A 24,102-nucleotide genomic window follows, 5' to 3' on the forward strand; every position below is an offset into this window, starting at 1 on the left:
CCTGCTGCTGAGAGGCCTTAAGCATGACAAGAATATCAACCAAATAAACATATACATACAAAACATCATCATTGTATTTTAAAATCATTCCTGACAAAAAGTTTCCTCTTTTTTTTAGCTGTGCATGCCCTGGACTCTGCATAAATTGTGCCTTTACTACCTTTGAGCCTTATATTTCTCTTTCAGAAGATTAAAGAAACACATTATCAATGAGTTACTATCTGTCAAGATGCTTTACAGTGTGCACTGATCAGAAGGAAATGGTCATATTTATGCATTACAAAATCTTCCATGAATGTCTAAACAGAGAAGAGTCAAAGGAGGATAACTGTAAAGACATGATAAAATTAGGTTTGTTTTTTTGTTTTGTTTTTACGATAACAATTTGAGTTTATAAATCATTTTTAAAGGACTGCATTTTTCGCAGGTCCTATATTGTCTTTTCCCCCAAACCATGTATGTGTACTTATTACCGCATATCAGTTTCTTGATCCATTATTACATCTGTTAAGTGATAAAGTCTTACAAAAATGGCATTTTCTCTGAAAACCCCTTTGACATACAAAAGAATAAACATTCAGCAACATTTATTATGCCTATATTGTGACTGAAAATTGCTGATATGGGATATGTGTTTTTTTATTATCAAACAGCATAAATCGCAAAGTTTTCGAGAATAGTGTACAATTTCTGACTTACATGTTAGAAATGGTATATCTCCAGTAAAAAGCTTTAAGTGGGCAATTCAATTACCAGATGCTTTTGTCAAAGCAACATATATCTAAGTACAACAGAAGCAAGAATATAGAGAAGAGGAAACAACATCACCAAGGGCCAATGAATAGTTTCAGAGTCAGGAAACAGGTGCACAGAGGCAAAGCACAAGTTATTGTCTTTTTTAATGAAGTCCAAGATAAAGACCATCAATAAATGATACATTTGACTGCTAAAAGAAAGCACTATACGAGTTTTTCAGCTATACCATGTACAGGACAAGATCAGTAAAGACAAAACTTTGGGGTGCCAAAGTCAACACAAAGAATACAAGTTCCTCCCAAGAGCTTTAAAGATTGATAATAAGAAGACTAAATGATAACACTTGCTTCAAAATTGCTTCTTTTTCACTTAATATCTTTTTTGTCATGTTTGGGGTTCTGTGAAAGTTTCCATGTGTGTTTGTTTTGTTTTCCCTGTCTGTCTACTCCCTCTGTGTCTCCCCTTGCCCCTTAATTGATGATTGGTTTCAGGTTGGCTCACAGGTGTTTGCACTCCAATCAGCTCACTATTTAAGCCGGCTCCTTCCATCCTGCCGGCGCCAGATTATTGTTCTTCTCTCATGGGTTTGTACTCGCCGTGTCAACACCAGTTTTCTAGTGACTCTGTGAATGCTCGTTTTTGCTTGTCGTGTTTTTGACCTCTCGTGTTTTTTCTCCCTCTCGTTAGTTCCCCAGACCTGCCCTTCCTGCAACCTCGTTTTTCCCCCGTCGTCTCGTTCGTCTACGTCTGGCTCAACTTCACGCGTGTTTTGGACTCTGGGTTTTGGGATCACTTTCGAGTCACATTATATTTCATGTTACACATTATAGTCACATTAGATTTCATGCAACACATTCTTGTCACATTATTATAGTCACATTAGATTTCATGCAACACATTCTTGTCACATTATATTTCATGTAGTACATTTATTCACCGTTGTCACTCGCTGTTTAATGAATTGTTTTGTGTATTCTCTCTCTGAGTCGTGCGTCCGGTTCCAAATTCATTCTGACTCGCAACATTTTTTTAGTAATTGAAATCTGTTGCATCCGTTTTAAGTTCCATAATATAAGTTATTTTAAATAAAATATAGGGAAAAGGACTCTTTGCATACAAGTATTAAGTTCAAACAGATGAGTAATAAAACAATCAAACCAAATAGGTAATATATCTTGTTTATTGATGGTTTGACATCGTGGTCACATTATAGAACATGGCTGTATTCAATTAATCATGCAATAATCGAACATCTACAGATCATACAATACTGTTGATTTATAGCTGAGATTTGAATTGTATCTTTCATATATTCAACTTTCAACATGTGGTTAATACTACACCTAAGTCATAGGTTCACACATATTGCTCATTAAGGCTGCTGATTACACATTTGTAAGTGCATTCATATGTATACATGCCGTGTGCCTCCATAAAGTTTTCAAATGTTTTCCAGCTCATTCTGTAAAATCTCACTTCGACATGCTTTTTGCCATCACCAACATTCTCAAAGGAAAAAGATCTTCCACCCATTCCCCGTCAGCCTGTAACATCCTTTGCCATAAGTCTGCTTCATCTGCAGTTGAATCCATCCATCCCACTGCCACCCCGTAACTCTTCCCTGTACAGAGACACAGACATCATTTTGTTAATAAAGAGGCATTCTGCACTGCTGCACCCCTCCCCTAACTTCAGGCAGACAAACACTGACGTTTTTCATGAATTGCTTGTTCACAGGCCCCACACACCAGAAGACAGTAGAACAGGAAAGCTGACTGATCTCAGGAGGAAGACATGCTATAAAAGGGGGAAAAACACTAAAATCCCCCAAAGTGAGGAAGTTCAGGAGTTGCAATTGTGAAAGCACTAAACAAAGGGGATTTTATAAGAAAGTGCTGATAAACTACAGAAATGGGTTTGTATGTTTTTCTCTCATTCTTTTTTCACTTTTATCACTTAAGCATATAAAATATTCTGTATTTTTAATAGGGCTGTCAACATTAACGCTGTAATGGATCTCAAGTCATTAACCTGTAAATTCTTTTTAAAATTTGACTTTCATGCTTCATATGCAAACTTACATAAGTCTGATTTATTTTGATTATCCTTTGAAAACGTTAAAGGGGACATATGAGAAATCCACTTTTACATTGTTTTTTGAAAATATATTTGGATAATCTGAGTGTCTATCGACCTACATTTTTCAAATAAATCCTTCCATTCCTTTACTTGTACTCTTTATAAGTCTTACCACTTAAAGAAAATTGCTCTGTTTCAAATTTCTCAAATTGTGATGTCACAAGTTGGATTGTGGTAAAAAAAACAAACAAACAAAAAAAACCCTCCTCTCCTGTTTTCTCCACCCCCTGCCTTGACCAAAACTTTTGCGCAGGTCAGCCATTTTTATTCTCGGTACAGAGGAGGGATGTCTGCAAGGAAATCTCAGGGAGCGCTCATTGCCTTTAAATAAACACACACACCAAAATAGAGCATTCTGGAAAAATTGGTTGCAGGGTCACAAAAATCCTCTGTTGCTTGACCAAATTTTTATATATTTATAATATTTTGACCAAACACATGTTTCATTCAAACCATTTGAAAAGGGGAAAAAGAGGTGTGAAGACATGGGATATCCATTAGAATGGGGTAATCTGAAATGTAAGCTTTTACTTAAGACAATTGTAAAAAACTATGCCATCGTGAAAAAAAGTGACCCCTCTTAATGCACTATGTTAGCCATTCTTTGAAACATACCCTCATGCTCTAAAGTTTGGATGTGTGCCAACATCTGCAAGACTAAAATTGTGCAAACATGCTAGTCAGAGTGATCCTGTGTTTGCATCGCCTCTATAAGCGTAGTAACATGTATAATTAGCTGGATAGGCTAAGATCATTTTTGAGCGGCAGGGGTGGATCCAATGACTTGTTTGAAAGGCATCTGCCTCATTTGTTATTAGATTGTCCCCCTAGGTGCCAACCCAAATTCCCAAATCAAGATGAGTATGAAAAATTGTAATTAATCACAGCCTCCTATGTGATAAATCATAAATCATTTGATTTAAGCACACTTTTTTTTACAGGTTGGTCCCTATATCTTTATTTTTTTTATTGTCTTTCCTTGTGTTTCAATGGTTTTATTTATTTTTTTAAACATCTGAAAAAATCTATAATATGAGTTCACCGAACGATGGTGATTATATGTCGGTAGCAGAAAAAGGATATAAATGATTCTATTCAGAGGGATCAAGATTACAGTTGAGACAATGTTGAAAAGATGGAAATGGGTGGAATCTGACCTGTCCCTAGGCCCAGCCTCACTCCACCAATGTAATGGTTGTTAAGTCGGTCATGATCCCACACTGTGATTTCCACACAGGCCTCTCTCAGGTCCTCTGGGCGGAAGCCATCATACACCATGGTATGGTTAAACATTGGGTTTGCTGTCCTCTTCACAACCCGTGTCTTCTGTCTGCTTTTTCGACTTGTGTCCGGAAGCACAGTGCTGCGGCATACAGAAAGGAGGGAGGTAAAATGCCATTATTATTTTTCAACCAAAGATTAAGCTAGGTTTAATCTAAAACTAAATATCAACATAAAATTCTGAAATTATCTACTCTTTTCATTATTATGAAATGTTATTTTTATGATGCACCGTTCTGATCCTAGTATCTGACATTGGTCCAATACTAAAATAAACAGCTAGATTGCAGATTGTGATAATGGTACGTTCCATGGGGGCTGATCTATACAAGCCAGTTCTATGCCACTCTGTGTTTATAGCAGGTAGCTCTGTGCATTTTGCTAAGCAGAGCCAACAAGAAAGGCTTATAGCTGTTAGGATGTATTTTACGATTATTCATTGTTAGAGAACACAGCATCAGCAGAGTGAATGGATGTAAAAGCTGTAAGCTTCACCACAGATACCTGGATTTACAGTATGTTGTTTGCCAGTTTACATGTTTAACTGCAGAATGGTTGGACATGAGATACACAGTGCAACAATATAAAACTTCCACGGGTTACACGCCAGTTGACTCAATTTAAACTGCCATCAAGAAAATGACTCGTTGACTAAAGAACATGATCTTTTGAGAAACAATTCGATCATCCAAAGGCTGTAAATACACATGTATGCTGCCTTAAACATTAATGATTGAGTCTCATCCTCGCAGTGTAGAACAAAGCCTATTAATTGAACAATCATTTCAGAACAGTTGGTATTGGCAAATAACTAAAACCTGGGTAAAAAAACTCTAAATGTTGTCAAACTAACAAAGTTATTAATTTCTGAGCCTCCTTCAAATCTACCGGGGCAAAACCAAAGGAGAACATGTAGTAAACTCACTGTGCAGCAGATAGCATGAAAAAATAACATTTCATGATAATTATTTTGTTGATTTAATTGGTCATTTAACATATTTTATCAGTACATCTACTTAATTAGTAGTTGATTAATTAACTGAATATCAGTCAGGGACAGGACATCCTACCATTTAACAAATGGGTCGATAACTACTCCTCTAACAGGAGGAAGATTCTTGCAGTCTTTCACCCAAATCTGCACCTCACTAGTTTCCAACCTGCTCTGACCTGTGGATGACATCAAAACACAAACTGTGAAAAACATAAAATAAAAGGATTTATATAAACTTTAGATTTATCAGCTCACTCTGGGACGTCTGTGGCAGGAATCTCAGGGCCACTCTTATCTGTCCTCTGCTGTCTGTCAGCTGTGAGGGAGTCGGTGTTGTAATTTGTGTTGACACCTGATTGATTAAACTGTGATAAATAAATGTCTGAAAAAATATCTTCTACTTAGTGCACAGGCAATAAAGAAACTATCCCTTACCCCAGCTTTTAATGCATATTCGTTTATACGTGTGTTGCTGAAGTCCCACTCGGAAAGATACAGGTCCACATCGCCCAGGAAACTGTTGCGCCCAAAAGTGTCATTATGCCACACCGAGATGTTTAAATTCTGACTTTTCAGCACCTCCATCAGGATTTTAAACTATAAAAAAGTAGTTAATAAAGATGATGTTAAAAAATAAACTATTACCATCAACATGTAATGAAAGATCTAAAAAAAGACTATGTATGGAATTGTTACCCTGAGGATTTCATTGTAGTCAGGGTTCAGAGTTCTTTTCTTTACAGCAGTCTTTCTCTTTCCCAGTTTCGTTTTGTCAGGAAGGAGGTAACATTTTACATACCTTGGAAGAGATGTAAGAGGAGCATCTTATTTTAGAGAATGAGGTAAATTAAGTTCTTTTTATCTTTTCTGTCTGATTTGCCAGTTCCCTTTACCTAACTTTAATTACATAAAATATCTCAGGATGAGGTGACATGTGCATTTCCTTTAACATTTAGCATACTGTATAATATAGAATAAGTGTTTACGGGTCTGAGCGGTTCTTCTTGGTGTCTGCTGCGGCAAGATCCCTGCAGTGCACCACGAAGATGTGAAACTCTCCAAGCTTCTGGATATAATTCACAGCAAACTGAATGCTTCCCTGAACTTCAATGTCACCAAAGTCTGCAGGGTAAATGCTGCCAAAGCTGCCGCTGACCTGCTTGTACAAAATGACATAGAAGAGAGAACAGCAGAACATAGAACATACATACATACAAAGTCAAAAGTATTTGGTGACTGCAGTGAGGAAAAAAATAAAGAGAAATCGATTGTAGTGAGCTGAGTGTTAACATACAGAAGACATAGAGGCCAATCCTGAGGACAGACTTAAGTTGGACATGGAGCTGCCTGTGTTTCTTCTCAAGCCCAAGTTGGTCTCAAAAGTGCTGTCGCTGTCTGTCTGAAAGAAAACACTTCTCTGTGATATACATTAAGTTACTGATAAATGGAACAGTTCAATGACAACTGTGTTGATGTGGAAAGTCAGAAGAATTTACCTCATCCAACTGAAGAACAGGCACAGACACACTGCTTTTCAAGTGTTTTGAGTTAGACGACGCTGGGAGTGAAGAAACTTTAAAAAAAAAAAAGATTTGAAAAATCATGAAAATAAAAATGGTATCTCTTGAATATCAATAAATGCTAAATGCATGCATCGAAGCTTGTTTATGTCCTGCTACAAAAAGGAAGATATGTTTACCATCATCCACACTTTGATTTGTTGGTTCTTTTGGGTTATCCTGGTTTCTCACTTTTTCTACAGAGAAATTGCATCTTGTTAAATTATTGTTTACACTTCACTGTTTAATAAAACAAAACTTTATCATGGCAATATAACTTATAATCACGTTTTGAGGTGAGATTATCCAGACTTTTAGATGTGGACTTGATCTTTAAAGATATTTCTTTAAGAGATGTCATGATGGTCGTAGGAGTCTCATCACAACCTGCCACAACATGGATTCAACATGGATTATTTTACATTGTTTCTGAAATCCTAAGCAAGCTATCAAATTCTGTTTCACTAAAAAGAAAATAAGTCGAGATGTTAGGAAAGACTATGCTTTATGGTTATCGTTAAAACCTCTGGAAAAAAGGGAGTGTCTTGAAGCAAAATTATTCATATTAACAGAATGAAAAGACAAAGGAGACCTGTGCAATTATTCTTAGTTAACTCGTTGAACACAAACATTTTACAAGTTAACTTTGAAGAGCCAAAATGTCCACGAGTAACAGTAGCTTCATAAAACAATAAGGGGTAGTTGAGGAAAAGGGGTAGATTGATTTCATTGTTTGTACAGTTCAAAACAATACAGGAAACTATTGATATCAAGTAAATTCAATAAATGTTCATATGAAGTTACATAATATACAGTTTACCAACGCAATATACCGCTATTTTACAAACTTTGTGGCCAAAGCAACAATTCTTAGGAATTATAACTGAATGACCAAAGTCTATCCAGGCTATGTCACTGTTTTCCATTCAAGCAGCTTATTTTGTCACAGCAGACAGACAGACCTGCGCGACACTGGGCATGTCTGAAGTTGACTGTTGTTTTACTTTATTTTAAGTGATTAGAGTAAACTTATTGAATTGTCAACCAAGCTTAAAATGCACTTTAGCTTACTGTTGATGGAGAGGCTTGAATGCTGCTGTTGAATTATAAAGACTTTTCTTGCACAAAGCCTTGAAATTTAATCTCGCAATAAAAAAAATACTGTTGTGACAAAAAAACACAGGACCACTAATTTCATATTTGTCAAACTCATCAAAGCAGATTTAGTAGTAGGAAGAAAAATACATCTGACACAATAATTATGGTGACTGGAATACTTGAATAGTGCTTAAAAGACTCTCAAGTAAGTGAGAAAGCTCTAAAAGGAGGTAGGTTAAAATCTTTATTAAATGATTTGGATTTCAATAAGGATTGGATATATGTTGTCAAAATGTTTGAATGAACATAAATTGTTACAAGGCTGTGTTAAATATTTAATTCTTAATGGCCAATTACAAATAGCAACTGTCTGCTCAATAAGTCCCTGTTATTTAGAAGAACCAAATAGTGCTAAAGAGAGCTCTTATCATAGACTGGTTGACTAAACGTAGTCACGTCAATCTGTCTAAAGGTTTATTGGTAGTTGGTTTGTTAAGAAGATAACAACGGAGGAGAGGAAAAAAATACGCCAAAACTTTATGCCTTGACAGAAGAATCTTCAAAACTGATGGCAAATGAAGTACCGTATTTTCCGCACTATAAGGCGCACCGTATTATAAGGCGCACCTTCAATGAATGACATATTTTAAAACTTTTTCCATATATAAGGCACACCGCATTATAAGTCGCTACAGTAGAGGCTTGGATTACGTTATGCATCCATTGGACGGTGCTGCGCTAAAGCTAGCACTAGCTCATCCTCTTGCTTCCTCCACTTCCGCACCATTGATTCGTTAATGTTAAACTCTCTCGCTGCTGCTCTATTCCCGTGTTCTACTGCGTGACTGATCGCCTTGAGTTTAAACTCTGCGTTGTAAGCGTGTCTCTTAATAGGAGCCATTTCAGGGTCTTTACACAAACACACAAATGGAAATGAAACGCCGTTTTATATATCCCAGCATGCATCGCGCACTACTTCTTCTACGGGGGAAAATTGAGTCGGCGGCTGCTTACCGTAGTTGCGAGACCCGTTGCGGCTCAATATTGATCCATATATAAGGCGCACCGGATTATAAGGCGCATGGCCAGCTTTTGAAAAAATTGAAGGCTTTTAGGTGCACCTTATAGTGCGGAAAATACGGTAAACAGAACACAACATGCTTTGGGACACAACAGGGTTTTTAAAGACTGCTAAATGGAAAAGAAAATGTTAACGGACCCTGACATTACGAGCCACAAAGGCCAAATCAAAATCAATAAAACATTTACAAATCAATATTATGGTTTGAATTATTGATTTCCTAAGCAAGTAGCCTTGTAATAAATGGGATAATGTATACTGGGGGGTGGTATTTAGTAGGAACCATAACAGGGTGAGCAAGACTCCTCTGCTTATGTTGGGGTCTTGCTCATCCTGTTGTAGTTCCATTTCACAATTACAACCTGCTCACTTTATACCTTACATAGTAACTTTTCACTGACCACTGGTTAATGCCTATGGCAGGGGTACTCAATTAGAAACTCAAAAGGTCCACTCAACAAATTTCTGTCTAGGGTCTGGAACTGTGACGTGTAATTCCAAAATGATAACTCCGAAAAGGCAATAAATCCACATAAACATTTTAACTACGCACAAAGCATGATATGTTCTGTCCACATCAGTGTGAAACATGACACTTTTTTTGTACCACTAGTTCTTTAAATGTGGGCACAAACGCTGTGAGGACCAGGCATGGACACTCGTTTAAGTTTTGTTTTGGTGTTAGTTTTGTGTGTAATTCTTTGTTTCATAATGACGTTTTACGTTTCCACTTACTTTACCGAAGTCAAAGGCAACTGTTTTATTACAGATTAAACGCATCGATTTCGTGCTCCACACATGCAGCAAATATTTATCAGTCCACTCTGTCTTAAATTTGCGATTTTCAGATTCCACCTCTCGCTTTTGTCTAGTTTGGATTTTTGCTTTACTAAAGAACAGGTACCGTTCGCAAATCTGACTACGTTGTTGTAGCTAAGGATACCCTGTGTGACCACGGTGAAGTCAGTTTTACGTTGGTGGTTCGATGCTCAGTTTGCCCGGAGCAAAACAGAGCGAACGTCTATCAGATATCCAACTTAAAACTTCCTGCAGAGGATAAAAAGCACTCGCGGAAGAAGAAAAAAAAGTACTCACATCCACAATGAGTTGCCATAGTGACGTTAAACAACAGCTGATAGGACATTTGAATTGGGAATGGGATAGATACGTGATTGGACACAGAATTGGAGTATTGATATTTGTCTAGGTCCGTATTTCATTACGTTTGAGTAATGGTTGGACTATGGTTTGTTTTTAATTGCATTTCAAAGTTACTGAAAATGTGTAAAATGGCAAAAACTTAGAGTACCAGATTAACCAGGAAAAGTAATTGTTATAAATCCTCTCCTTGAAGTGGAAGTAGAAGTGAGCAGGAATCAATAAAAATGTATATGCAGGTGCATATGATATAAATGAAATGTTAGGTGCATGAATGTTACATTTATGAAATCAATAAACACTGTATTTTAGAAAAATGATTTCAAATAAATATAAATGAAGAGAATTGAAAAGCGTACTGCCTGAAAGAGACCAAGCACTGGTTGTTATGTCTTGGCTGGAGTCTTCGTCTTTCTCTCTTAGAGGATTTCCCTTTGTGGGACTGTACCTCAGGTTTTCCACAGAGTTTCTGATGTGTTTTTGTGGACTGTGTAAAGCATCACTGTCTTGGATAAAAGGGGGAACAAAGGCCTTCTCTTGAGGCCCGAGGTAATGCTGATAATCCTGGGGGATGATGGATCTGGCAAGGCGTGTCAGGGTCCCAAGCTTCTTTTCAGGTGTCTTCTTGTGTTGTGGAGAAGAGGTGTTTGAAGCACTTTGTTGAGTATTTACATTACTATTTATGATTCCTGAGCTAGATTTAGTTTCTTTCTGCCTTGCCTCATGAGAGGGACTCTTTCTCTCTCTTGGCACTGGTGATGGCTTCCTTTGCTCTTCAACAATCTTGGTATGGGGCTCTATGTCTATTGGAAAGGTTTTTAAAGGAGAGGCTTCCAGTCTTGGACTCTTTGGACCAGAGGTTTCTTTTGGTAAGACCCTTGGGTGGCACGTCTTGGATGGACTTCTCTTGGTTTCTTCATCTTGGTCATTTGCTCTCAGAATTTGGGATTTTCTCGGACTGAGGGGCCTGTTTTTGTCTTCTTTGTCAGTCTGGACTCTGCTTTGGTGACTTCCTAATGGTAGATCCTCAGCATTCCTAAGCTGTGTCTTGTCCATGAACTGACAAACAAAACCCTTTTCTGTTACATTTAATGATTTCAAGAGATTATTAGGCTTTGTTTTGCAAGGAGAGGTTTGTGCCGCTCCCTCTAACTTCTGTTCGCTGCCCAAGGATGTTTTAACATCAGACTCAGGGGACACCACTTTATTTCGAAATGACCTGCTTGAGGCATTTAGAGCCATTTCCCTGGACTTTGTGACTTCTTTTTCCCAAAAATTCTTGAGGTCACTTATCTTTGCTCGCCTGTCCTCTTGAGGAGGGGGACTAGACTGCCTGGGAAGGGGATCTAAAATATCTCCCTTTTGCTTTTGGCTGTTTAAAGGTACATAGGAAGGTGCAGGTATGATAATGCTTTCCTCTTTCTTAGAAATCTCTGGCTCTCTTATGGAACCTGTTGAACTGTCATCTGTCTCTTCATAGATGAGGACTGGATTGGCTCTATATGTTCCATCTTCTTCAGATAAAACGACAAGGCTACAGTCAGTCTGTGGGGATGATCTCTGGTCTTGGGATGTGCTCACAGTATGTTCATCTGTAATTTGTAATTCAGGCAAGAGATTATTGTTTCTGCTCTCCACATTAGAGTCAGTTTGAGGGCAAATGACAGCTTCAATTTCTGTCTTAATAATGTCTTTGTACTGGGCCTCTTCACGAGCAGAAACAATATTGAGAGAGGCACTGTTTTCCATCTCCCCAGAAGCTTTCAGGTTGGATGGACTCTCTGGATGCTGAGGAACAATGTCAATTTCCCCTGAGATAACTGTTTCTTTAAAGGGAGTGTTCTGCATTGCAGTAAGTTGGAGTGTTCTGACCTCTGTCAGCTTAGAGAGTTCAGTCTGCTGTCCTACACGTTTGTCCACCATGGTCTCTGCAGCACTTTGGGAGATGATATGGTTATTGTCTGGTTCATCCTCCTGAGATATCTTCACCTTTTCTTTCAGTAGAGTCTGTTCTTTAGCACTTTTGTCTTTCTCTTCTTCTCCAAGAAGTTTTTCTTCAGGCTCGGGGGACATGGAATCTGAGGTGGACTCATGAGTAACATCAGGCCAGTCCGTTGTTGTAGCCTGAAAGTCCAGGTCCTCTTCAGGTCTTATATCTGAGTGAACAGACATACCTGACTCATGTTTGGCAAAAGGAGGGTCACACGCAGCAGAGCTGAATAATTCTGGATAATAATTCCCAGAGCCATCTGCAAAAACAACAAGCACCAATGGAATCACTTTAGAACATCTGTCTGCAAGCATTGCAATTAATAGATTAGAAAACCTATGTAGGAATGATTGTGAGTTTCACTGCTTTTGCAGAGATCGTGAGCATACAGTGAATTTGGTAAAATTTCCTAAATATTTCTTGCTGCTTTCTCACTTTAGCTCACCCAGACTTCAAACAGGAAACTGGCTGGCAAAAAGCTCTGGGTAGTTAGACAGTTTTGACTTTATGCATCAAACATGAAGCTTGCCAGATCATTTCAGGACATTTTCTGTGAGAGCCCCACTACTACCATGTGCTCCATCCAGAGGCCAAATATAAGTAAAATAAGTTTAATTGGCTGCACTTCTTGGCAGCCTCAGTTACATACTCTTTGACGAACAACTTCACTCATCACAGCAATCGAATGAACTTTTGAAAAACTCCCAATACAAAGCAGTAGCCATTATGGAAAAGTTGAAAGATGAAAGAAACTCATGGCACTGAAAAAGATCTATTTCCACTATTCTGTTCTAGCAGTTACATATTAATGGAGACATTCAATTGGAGGAGCAAGGATGAAAAATATGCTTATCAACTAGACAATAAGTGTAGGAATGTGAAATCGTTGAAATAAACTAATTGGCTATTTAATTGACTCAGGGGGTTTACATAAAACTCTTACCTCCTAGGACATCATGCTGAGCAGGTTTTTTCACTTGAATGATTGGTGAGTCATTTTGGATGGCAAGTTTTTCCTCCTGAGAATCAATATGACTTTTGTCACACAGTCCGTGTGTGCCCGAATCTGTGATGTTACATTCACCCTCAGCAGGAGCGATGAAATCCACATCCAGCAAACTGTGCTCCCCCAGCTCCTTCCCATCCTGCCGATCCAGTCCACTTAGACCGACCAGAGAGCTGAATCTCACTTGCTTCCTGTCCAACCAGCTGTCAGAGGGAGAATCTGGGCTAAAAGTACTTTGTGGGTCCAGACGAGGGAACAAGGAGTCTGAGGAGCTAGATGGTGACAAGTGCTTGAGGATGCTACGTGGAGCAGCAGAGGTAATTTGCCTTCCTCCGCCATCTATCTCAACAAAACCTTCCTCAAAAATGGGGCTGTCTGCTCTGTGTTCACTCTGTGGAATGGGAAAAGATAAATGGGTAGCCTGGCAATCATTGTTGTCCAGTTGAAGGTCATGAATAGGAGATGTGCCATTGTCAGATGATGGTAAAGGCTCTGAAAGAAACAACAGCAAATACTGATTTACAAAAAACACAGGTACAGGTGTTTTTCCTATAATCTATCCAAGTATATTAGTTTTGACATGTACAAAATATCATGAAAAGAGCAGAAATAAACATGCTGGCTAACTTACAGTAAAACATAATAAAGCAGTTTTAATTTAGGAGATCACACCAGTCACGCGCTGTCAGGATGTTTATGTGCTTATTTGAATAGGGCATTATAGTGTGTTTTGTGAAGTTACTGTTTTAAGAGCACAACGTTTCCCAGTCTAGAATCATAAGGACTGTGAATTGCTCATATGTACATGAAACGAGTGAAAAAAAGTCAGAATATAGTAGTTTATAACATTTTAGTCAAGTATCTAAGAACTTCACAAGAAAGCTGCTTGTTTTGAAAAACATCAACATTCATTAATGTGAATACATGACAAAGTTTTCTGTATGAATAAGTATTTAGAACTAATTAAGCATTTGCCACTTGTCTTAATTTTTTCTATTTGCATCATTTGCTTCCTTCTACTCATATATTTCTATTTGCATCATTTGCTTCCTTCTAATCATATATTTTCTCCCACAAAAACATTGTTTTCGAGTTCCTGAAATATTTCCAGCAGCCACAAGTCATGCAGTACAGATTAAGACTTAGGAATGTACTTCTGTTTAATCCTTCAGTTAGTCTGGCAGCACTGTATGTTCACACTTTCCTTCACTTTGACTGTTTCTGGAAAAATCTGGGGCCCAAGCTCACTAGAGGAAAATACAGTCTGTCTGTCTGTCTGTCTGTAGGAACTTCAGTTGGGAACAACAATAAAAATGAAATCCTAAATCTACATCCCCATGTCCTTCCGAGTACATCAGATAACAACCCCTGAAAAATCTGTCAAGAAACAGTAATCTTTAGGATCATTACGAAATCAGGACTTTTCTTAGTTAGATTTTGTAGCTAAACACAATTAAATGAAGTCAGATAGCGAAATGATGAACAAGTTCATGCCTTACACAGCCAAGCAACCCCATGTTCATGCCAGCATGCTGTTCACAGGAGAAGAGGAAGCAGCTGAAACACAAATTACCCACACACCTAGAGGTCGAAGAGGTAGATTCCGACTTACATTGGTTTGTAATGTTCGCCTAGCTGCTTCCATGATTTGTCCATCATACAACTCACACATTTCAAAATATAGCAGAAGATAAATCATGGAACCATTTACATTTTCAAAACAGCACAAACTGATAGAAAACTCACCCTCATCCTGTAACCTGGTTTGATCCACCGCTTCATCCTTTTCTTCTGAGATGTTACTTGCTTTGACATCACTATTGAATGGATTTATTCTTTCCTTTAATAAAATGGTAGGTTAATAGATTAACTGGAGCTCTGTGAAGCACACTGAACTGTTTAAAGATGTTCTTTCTCTGTACTGCATCTTACCTTTATGGGTGACACTGAAAGCAGTTTAGGTTCATTTCCTGGTATTTCAGTCAGTCTCTTGAATTCGTACCTATCATAAAATAGATAGATGGATACATTATGGTAAGGATCAGTGAAATACGCCTGACAATAAATATGAGATGCTTCACGTTTGATGCGTTTTTGCATTACTAATTAATTAAAATATGGAGGTTTTGGTCCTTATTACTAGAGGCAGTGCAGAATGTGAATGACATTTATCAATGTGATCATACCTCAGGGTGAAAACATGACCATGTGAGCCCTGACCTTGTAAGACGATTACTTAGAACTATGGAGGCCAATTACTAAGTATTCATTGCCATGTGCACAACTCAGCTCTCAAGCCATTACACCCAAATAATCTACTCCACTAGTGTAGCATATGAAGCTCTTAAAAACATACAACAGAGACTATGTCTGTTTTAAAAAAAACTTACTGAATGCCAACTTCTGCTGCAGGATATGAAGGCTCTTCTTTAAAATTATTGGCAAATGGACTTAAGCAATTTGGGGTTTATCGTAGTGCCCAAGGACAGTTAGACATGTGACTGCAGGGGCTGGGGATCAAATCCCCCACCTTCCAGTTATGAGACAAGTGACTCCTCCAATTAGCCAAAGTGAACAAAACCAGAGGTTTGAACTGTTAAGAATGCCTGAAGAGTAACACAAAAGCACTGTGAGAAGACATGGGGAGAGATCTTCTGAACCTTTTTAATCCATCTATTATTACATTTTTGTTTAATTTATAATACAAGTCTGCTGATGTTCAACGTAACTAAACAATTAATATTTCCTTCCTGCTTTAATATTACTTTATGCATATCCAGAGCCTCAAAAAAGAAATTCTAGAGTTCTATATAAAAGCCACATTATTGATCATGTGTAAACCATCAAGCAATAGAGCATACTCCCAAGGCCATGACATCATGCCCAGCAAGGGAAGTAAATGTTGTGAATCTAAACAACTGTTTCCATTATGAACCTTCCAAATTTATAATTAACTAAGCACAATGGATACTAAAAATCTGTAGAGACATTCTCCTGAATAATGAGTTAAAGAAAACAAATACCTGTTTGCTCAAAAGAAAGCAAATGTTTAAGAATCATGGATATAACAGGAAAGGTGTATATTTATATAGATATTAATACTCATGTTGAACATATATATATATATATATATATATATATATATATATATATATATATATATATATATATATCAACTAAGGTTACATTTGCTATATCTGAGAACTGGATAACTGTCATGTTTGGGGTTTCCACGTGCAGTTTTGTTGTGTTTGTTTCCCTGTCTGTGGGTACGTCCCAAGTTTCTTATTTGCAGTCTCCTCGGTCCTCGGCCGAAGCGGAAGTAGTTCCAAAGCCGCCATGTTGAGGATCGTCCCAAAGCTCTAATAGCGAACGGAGGAGAGAGGATCGAGGAGATAGGAGGCTGATCCGAGGAGCGATGACCGAGGAGACACGAGAGCTGACTTCACGGAAGTCTTTTCACTGACAGACACGCCCCCTTCTCGTATATCACTCACTGATTGGACGCTGCACAGGATCAGACTTCAGTGAAACTTGTCAACATGAGCAGAGTTTAATACCGGAGAAAAGACGGACATTAAAAAGACGCTAAACGGAGCGTGGGACATTTAAACAGATGATGAATATCAGTGAGTTTGTAAAGAGTCGCTCTGTGATGAGCTGGGATTAAAAAGAGTCTGACATGAAGAGGAGTCCGTTTTATATTCTCACTTATTTATCTTCTGAACGTTTCATCATTTAGATTCTAATCAATCATTTTCAGTATCCTAACACATAAATATCTGTGTTTATAAAATACAGAGTTCGTTGTCTAAATATAGGCTAGGTTAAGTCCAAACTGTTTAATAATAATCAATAACTAGACAATTCCAGCAGAAATTGTGAGGGTGGTTGCCGTCTGTGTACGTGTTTCTGAGTTATACTGCAGTAAAACTGTTTAACTGTAGTCAGCTAACAGCTAAGACAGAACTCTGTCCCACTGCTATGGTCCCACTCAAATGATGATGTCATCACTCTAACTCTGAACACCTGCTGCTCACTGATTGATAGAATGTTCTGGCAGTTTGGCAGATCAAAGCTGAATGTCAACTAAAGTCTTTGAATGGGCTTACCACTGCTCGCAAAGCCTCAAATATCTTAAAAACTAAACATGATATCACTGATCCGTTTGGACTGTGAGCGACAGCACAAATAGGCGCACGTTTTGATATATTTTATTTGTATGTAACATTCAGACTGGGACCACAGTGGAAATTTTAAAACATGAGTAAAAAATGTGAAATTGTGGACATCAGTTAGAGTGAGAGCCCAATGTGTGTGTATGTGGTAAGTGACTGTCAAACAAATTCCTCTCCTGGGAGACTGAAACATTTTATGTTTTTACTTTTTGCTTTATGAGTGAGAGGACACTCAGAGCTTTATTCTGATGTATTTTGTTTATATATGTGAGCAACAATGACTTCAGGATGGCGATTTACAAATATGTCTCCAAAACTGAAGTTTTTGGCAGTTACACTCTAGGACAGGGGTGTCCAAAGTGCGGCCCGGGGGCCATTTGTGGCCCTTGAGTGGATTTTTTGTGGCCCTTGACTTCAAATCGAAGAATCAGAAGATTTTGGCCCCAGGCCTCATCAGATGGCATATTTTGTTCTTTTTTTCTTTTTCATGTCAGTGAGGGAGACCTATAAAAGCCTGACTATTCTTTCCAAAAAATTAGAACACAACAGTTTCCCACTGCAATTAGTTATTGTGTATTTACATTATTTTTTGAAGAGGTCAAAATACAAAAAGTTCCTTCCAATATTTAAAAAAAAAACAAAAAAAAACCCTGTAGCCCGTGAGCGATTCTAACGCGACAATTTTGGCCCGCAAGAAAAAAAGTTTGGACACCACTGCTCTAGGATTTGAATTTTTGCCATTCATTTTCAATGGGTCAATTTTTTTGTCGTTTAAACTCGATTTGTGTCCACACCGTGTGTCCGAGGTTTCCACAAAGTAATAGCACCCATGTCATGACCGAGCCGCTCGTTTTGATACCTTTCTTGTGCGTGTGGCGCAAACGCTGTGGGAGGAGTAGCGCGCGTGAGGATATAATAATAATAAGAATAGTAGTGTGTTTGCCTTTCAGGCAACCACCCTAATAATAGTAGTGTGTTTGCCTTTCAGGCAACCACCCTAATTATAGACAATTCAAAATGAAATCTTTTAGTCAGTAGAAACTGTCCTTTTGGTTATGAGTAGACTGCAGGTTGTTCTTCCGGTGTGTTTTTTTATCAGGTAAAGACACTAAATACTGTAACTGTGTGTGATTAGAAATAATACAGTGTGTGTGTGTGTGTGTTTGATGAGAAATAATACAGTGCGTGTTTGTGTGGACATAAACAGCTGTTCGGCTGATTGACAGCTGAACGTGATCAGCTGATGTCGCGTCATGTGACGCTGTCGAGGAAACGATGTCTCATGTGTCTTAAAGCTGATTTCCTCGGTCCTCTCCTCGGCTTCGTTTCCTCCGTGCATCTCTGGTGAGCGGGACTAAGACGCAAGTTGAGGAGACCACTCGGAGGACACTCGGTGCAAATAAGGGAACTGAGATTGGGCCTGTAAGTTCCCTAGTGTCTCCCTTCCCTCACTAATCTTCTCATTAGGTTCAGCTGCGGTCACAGGTGTTTCCACTCTGATCAACTGGCTATTTAAACTGGCTCCTTCCAGGAAGCCAGCGCCAGATTATTGTTTCATCCCCATGGGTTTGTACCTCAGTGTCAGCTCTCGCTCCTCTAGTTATCTTGGACACTTGTGTTTATTCGTGCTTGTTAACCTCTCGTGTTTTCTCCCTCTCTGTAGTTCCCGTTCCCGTCCTTCCTGCGACTCCGTCTTCCCCGTGTCGTCTCGTGTGTCCGGTCTGGCTCCTCGTCACGCGTGTTTGGGTTTAGGGTTTTTAGGGTTCACTAGAGTCACATTTACTATCGTGTGGCACAATTATTTCACCCCGAGTCACGTTTCTAATAAATTGTTATTTGTAAACGTCAAACTGTCTCTGAGTCGTGCGCTTGGTTCTAAAGATTTTCTGGAGCACAACAATAACACCATTAAGCATAGCCATGTGGATGTCGGTGGGATCAAAGGCTGATGTGTCCATGATTCTTAAACGTTTGCTTTCAGCGAGCGCCAAACTTTGTAAACCATCATACATTGTTTACTTGCAGATACTTGCATTTTTAATACATTTAATTCAATTTGACTTTTACCTGTGTGTTTTCTAATCTTCAGACGAGTCGGTTCGTCTTCATTAACATTTTTGTTGAGCCGACTATTGAAGAATAGTCGTCTAGGAACATACCTAGCTTTGATTTCACAAAGTTTGCCAAAACATAGTTTTTCAGCTGAACTGGGAACCTTTTATAAACCCGACCAAGCTGTGACCATGAGCAACTGATGATGAATTTGTTTGTTTAGATGATAGATAGATAGATAGATAGATAGATAGATAGATACTTTATTGATCCCGAGGGAAATTCAGGATTTATCATACCATACAACATCTTTCACATGCATAAAGTCAGTCCAATTAGAACTTATGTCTTTGAAACAATGGGTTGATCTTTAATAACAACTGAGCCATAGAAGCCCTTCTACAGCAGAGGGGGTTTAAAAATAAATGAATATATACTTATGGATTATTTCCACTTGATAACAGCTGCTGTGTTCATTGTTTTACGCACCTTTCTTTGCTGAGCTCTATGTGAGGCTCCTGAAGGACCCCTCGTAGTACAGGTGGGATGAACACTTCTTTATTCCCACTGCTGACAAAACTTGGCTTCGCCTCCTGTTTATGGGTGAGCTCCCCTACAACACACAAAGCAGTAACAATAAGAAGAGCTTACCAGTCATTATACCACAAGTCTTTTGTAAGTTTATTAAACTCCATAAACAAGGAACAATGACTACTTCTTAGATTGTCATTACCTGAAAGGCTTAATAGATTTAACAAGGTGTGCATGTTTGTGTTACTATGAAAAAGACTTTGTCAATTTCTTTAAAGAAGGAAAAGATATCACTAACTTCACATGGAGATAACTTTTCCTCTTAAGATATCAAGCTCATTTTGCAATGTTTCAAGGCAGAAATGCAGATTGCAAACTCACGAATAGTCAGTGGTTTATGTGTGTGTCTAATGGACGCTCTGATGATATCAGCGCCATGGATGCGTTCGTGATGGCGAAGCTGCTTGGTCTCATAGAACCATTCTCCAGTCATGTACTTCAGCTGGTCCTTGTCATTTACAGTCCTCTGTAGGCTCCTGATAGAAAACACACAAGGTGGAAAGGTATCATCACTACTCATCATGTGGAGTATAAATTCTACATTTTAGGAGATGACAATCTGACTGTTTCTTTGCCCAACATTTCTGCAAAGAAAATGTATCATGGACAGGTAACGTTTTAAAGTTCTGTTTTATTCAGCACAGACACTTTCTACAATATCACCTCTGTTCCATAGCAAACTCTAAGAGTGGGAAATTGTAAATTAGTTACACACAGAGCTGTTAAAGTAAAACAATATACTTACTGGACACGCTTTTCCTCTGCTGTCTTCAGCTCAGCATCTCTTTTTAACACAGCAAGGATGGTCTCCTGTTCCTCCTCGGTCAGAAAACTCAGATCGATCATGATGACTGCCGCTGCTCGTCTTCTGCTTTTAATCTGAGTCTAAAGGTTTATCATAAATACAGCTTAATAGTGTTCCTCCTAAGTCAAGTTGAAGTTACTGGTTTACAAAAACTGTATGAAGTTTGCTTTATTCATTACATGAGACACTCCTGACACTCCTTGTTACGTATGGTCTTCTTGGACTCTGCTGCTTTGAGTATGTTTGCTTCAGGGAAGGACTTCTGCAGCCATGTTTGATCCCTTCTAGACCAATCTGAAAAATAAATGAAAAGTAAATCAGACATTCACAGTAGCAAGCTAGCTCCTCTTTAAGCATTCTTCAACAAAAAAATTTAACTTTTAAAAACTAATCAGTCACAATTTTTTACTAACTTTACCAACTAATTCTGCCTCTCTTTTTTGTTTTTGATGAGCAACAACAACATTGTCTCTTAGATGTTTGAGAAACAAACCATCCAACTTTAATTTTTAAGGATTTCTTACGCTTCACAGACTTAACAACGATACCGATAACGATATGATTCTTGTCATTTGTTAAGAAACTGTTAAATACGCCTCAATAAGACAAAAAAGAATTGCACAGCTCTGGTTTTTATGACACCTTGATCTGTAAAGATAATAAATCCTTGTAATGCTGAGTCCAATAAGGCAATAATGGGTGATGAAGCACCGGCAAATCAAAGAAACAAAAAATGGTAACCCTTTCATGCAGGCATTCATTGTTCATGATGGGAAAATGTTTAAACATCACTAATTTGTCTTCTATAGAGGACATCATGCATCAATGGAATGGGTCATGTATATAGACTTGAACAGTTTTTCTGAAGGTTTATTTTGGGCTTTTTAGCCTTTAATGGATAGAGTTGGAAGGTGGGGAGAGAGGGAGAAATGTGGTAAGGTTGCCACGGGTCAGACGCAAACCTGGGTCGCCCGCATGAGGACTGTAGCCTCGATGCATGGGAGCGCGGGCAGTGCCACTGCGCCACCGGCACTCCCTTGAACTGTTTTTCTAACGATACTTGTGGTTATCACAGCACAATCAAATGGCAAAATATGTTTTTTATTCTTTTAGGTGCATAATGTAAACTGGAGTGGACAGATTTAGTGTGACACAAATCCATCTGACCATTCATCTAGAACCCTGCACTGTTTAGCAGCCACTCACAGGGCTGACATATAGGGACAGGCAAAGAGCCACACTTGCAGGTTATTTCAGATTCACCAATGAACCTAAAAGGCATGTCTTTGAACTGCAGTCAGCAACAACCCATAACATGCCCATAAGAAATATTCATAATTAGGGATGTGGCTGATCTAAGTGATAAAAGGCCTGCCTCAGCATCACCTCTTTGCCTGTAACGAGGTTGACGGATAGTTTGAGACAAGACTTCCAAACATGGCAGCCACCATAGTGTGCTTCAAAACTATGCTTAAGAAACTGATGGGTGATGTCACAGAGATTATGTCCATATTGTATACAGTCTATGCCTGAAACCTGCCAAAATTCCAATTCATCAGATGCATGTTGATACACAGCGTGTCATAGATTCTCAGTCCAGACCATTTGATGGTCGGATTCATGAGCCTTCACGGCAGCTTGATCAAGTAATCTCCCTTGTCTTGACATGAAATGATCAAGAACTTCAAACACTTCCCTCCTGCCAACTAACAATGTGTTATTCTCCTATCAGCCACACACCACAAACAAAAAACGGAAAATCTATTAGATTTAAGATTAATGAAAGTTACAGCACCATGCACCAGCAAATTCTTTGAATTTAGCATATTAATATGTATTTGTTCTGAACACATATTTATTAAGTAACTTGTTTTATCTGTACAAAAAATGGTGGTGATGTAACAGGAATGATTGTGGCTGCTTATTTCAGTTGGGAAAGATAATCCCATCTTATTCCCAGGGACAAGGCTGCCTAAACTGTTAAATGCATTGAATTATGTTCTTTGTTTCTTCTTGTTTAAGATGAAGCAGGTTATGGGGGAAATGAATTACTTTTTTTTTTTGTTGCATGAGGAATGTTGCATGTCCACCTTCTCCAAGGGGGAAAGTCTTGCGAAAAGATTTACTTCCTTGTTGTTGTAGCATTGATTTGACTCCTTATTGGCATATGAGAAAATACAATATTTAACAAGGTCTATTGTTCTTTTTCGAAAATATATCTGTGGACAAAATGATAAATCAACCAGTGAGTGACTGATATCTATTGAATTTAAAGTTCTTCAGTCTCATCCTTTACTTCAAATTGAAGTTGTTTGACCTGACTTTGACTTTTTTTATTTATTCTAAACTTGTAACATAAGACAATGGTGAACGTACTGTTAAATTCATGTACTCCCTGAAGCTCTACCTTTTGTAAAGGCTGTAATATTGAATAAATACAAATAATAAACGAATCATGATAATATAATGTAATAAAAATTAAAAATTATGGTAGATTATTTTTCTGTAAACTCTCACTGGGTAAAGAAATGTGACATATAATCCCCATAATTGTTATCCTAACTGTGAGAAGTTTATCACCTAAAGATATAATTGTGGTATAATCCCAATGCTGTGCTGTATACCCCCTATATCTAAACTGTCCTAATGTTTAGTTTAATTAGAACAACAATTATTATTTTCTGATTGTTCAGATTCTGTAAGACTTAAAACAGATTCGTTTACCTACCAAATTGTCTTGTTTAGCCAAACTAGGCTAGCTGGAGATCTGAGTTAAAACACGATTCAACAGATAATATATTTCAATATTGTAATACCTAATATGACAACCATTAAGTTGACACTTTATAAAGGCCATTCCATCAGTTTACACTGGGAGATTTTTTTTACATATAACACAATATTTGGAGTTTTCCCCATGAATCTGTTATTTTTATGCCCTTAAATACTTTGCATTTTTCACAAATCTGCCATGTTAATTTCTTAAAATAACTGCAGAGATACGCCTATTTTCTTTCCCTTTGCTGTGACTTTAATGAGTCTTCATTGAGTGCATCAGTGCTAAAGCTTTAAATACCAATGTCATCACATACAGAGGATGTAATGCAAACAGAGGGAAACATTTTTAAGGCTCAGAAGAGAAAGCAGACAACTCACCCCTCCCTGTTGCTCCTTGCAGCGTGAAAACTTATGTGCAAATGGTTGTTGAGTTGTTGGCTGCAGGTGGGAGGAGCTGCAGACTTTTAGTAGCAGGGTGCAGCAGAGAGGCTCTGCTTCAATTTGTCCTGCTGAGCACAGCCCCCGAGGAGGAGTGGTTTATGCCTTCCACTTCTACTTCTACTACACGAGAACAGTAATTCCCTACCTTTCTCAATTCAGGGCCCACTTTTAAGTCTAAAAAATGTTTACAACCCA

General features: G+C 38.2%; 1 protein-coding gene across 1 annotated transcript; it reads right to left on the reverse strand.

Moving 5' to 3' along the window:
- Nucleotides 1-1,950: 1,950 nt before the first annotated feature.
- Nucleotides 1,951-23,864, reverse strand: sytl2a (synaptotagmin-like 2a). The gene is made up of 19 exons (XM_079356044.1): nt 23,845-23,864; nt 20,629-20,982; nt 20,205-20,359; nt 19,782-19,905; nt 14,995-15,064; nt 14,809-14,902; nt 13,000-13,554; nt 10,426-12,315; nt 7,018-7,116; nt 6,870-6,926; nt 6,667-6,743; nt 6,465-6,569; nt 6,157-6,326; nt 5,867-5,969; nt 5,606-5,767; nt 5,426-5,522; nt 5,247-5,346; nt 4,053-4,258; nt 1,951-2,377 (listed from the first exon to the last, which is right to left on the reverse strand). The coding sequence occupies exons 2-19, from the start codon at nt 20,727-20,729 to the stop codon at nt 2,229-2,231; spliced, it is 4,314 nt and encodes a 1,437-aa protein (XP_079212170.1). The 5' UTR covers nt 20,730-20,982; nt 23,845-23,864; the 3' UTR covers nt 1,951-2,228.
- Nucleotides 23,865-24,102: the final 238 nt, after the last annotated feature.

Source organism: Symphodus melops, assembly GCF_947650265.1.
Source record: "Symphodus melops genome assembly, chromosome: 11".
NCBI lineage: Eukaryota > Metazoa > Chordata > Actinopteri > Labriformes > Labridae > Symphodus > Symphodus melops.

What these genes read in the sequence shown, in the direction of transcription:
- sytl2a (XM_079356044.1), bottom strand. Translation starts at nt 20,729, where the DNA reads ATGATCGATCTGAGTTTTCTGACCGAGGAGGAACAGGAGACCATCCTT. An exon ending in ACATAAACCACTGACTATTC is followed by an intron (nt 19,906 to 20,204) that starts GTGAGTTTGCAA and finishes TGTGTGTTGTAG; the next exon opens with GGGAGCTCACCCATAAACAG. An exon ending in GATTGGCCTCTATGTCTTCT is followed by an intron (nt 6,327 to 6,464) that starts GTATGTTAACAC and finishes TTGTACAAGCAG; the next exon opens with GTCAGCGGCAGCTTTGGCAG.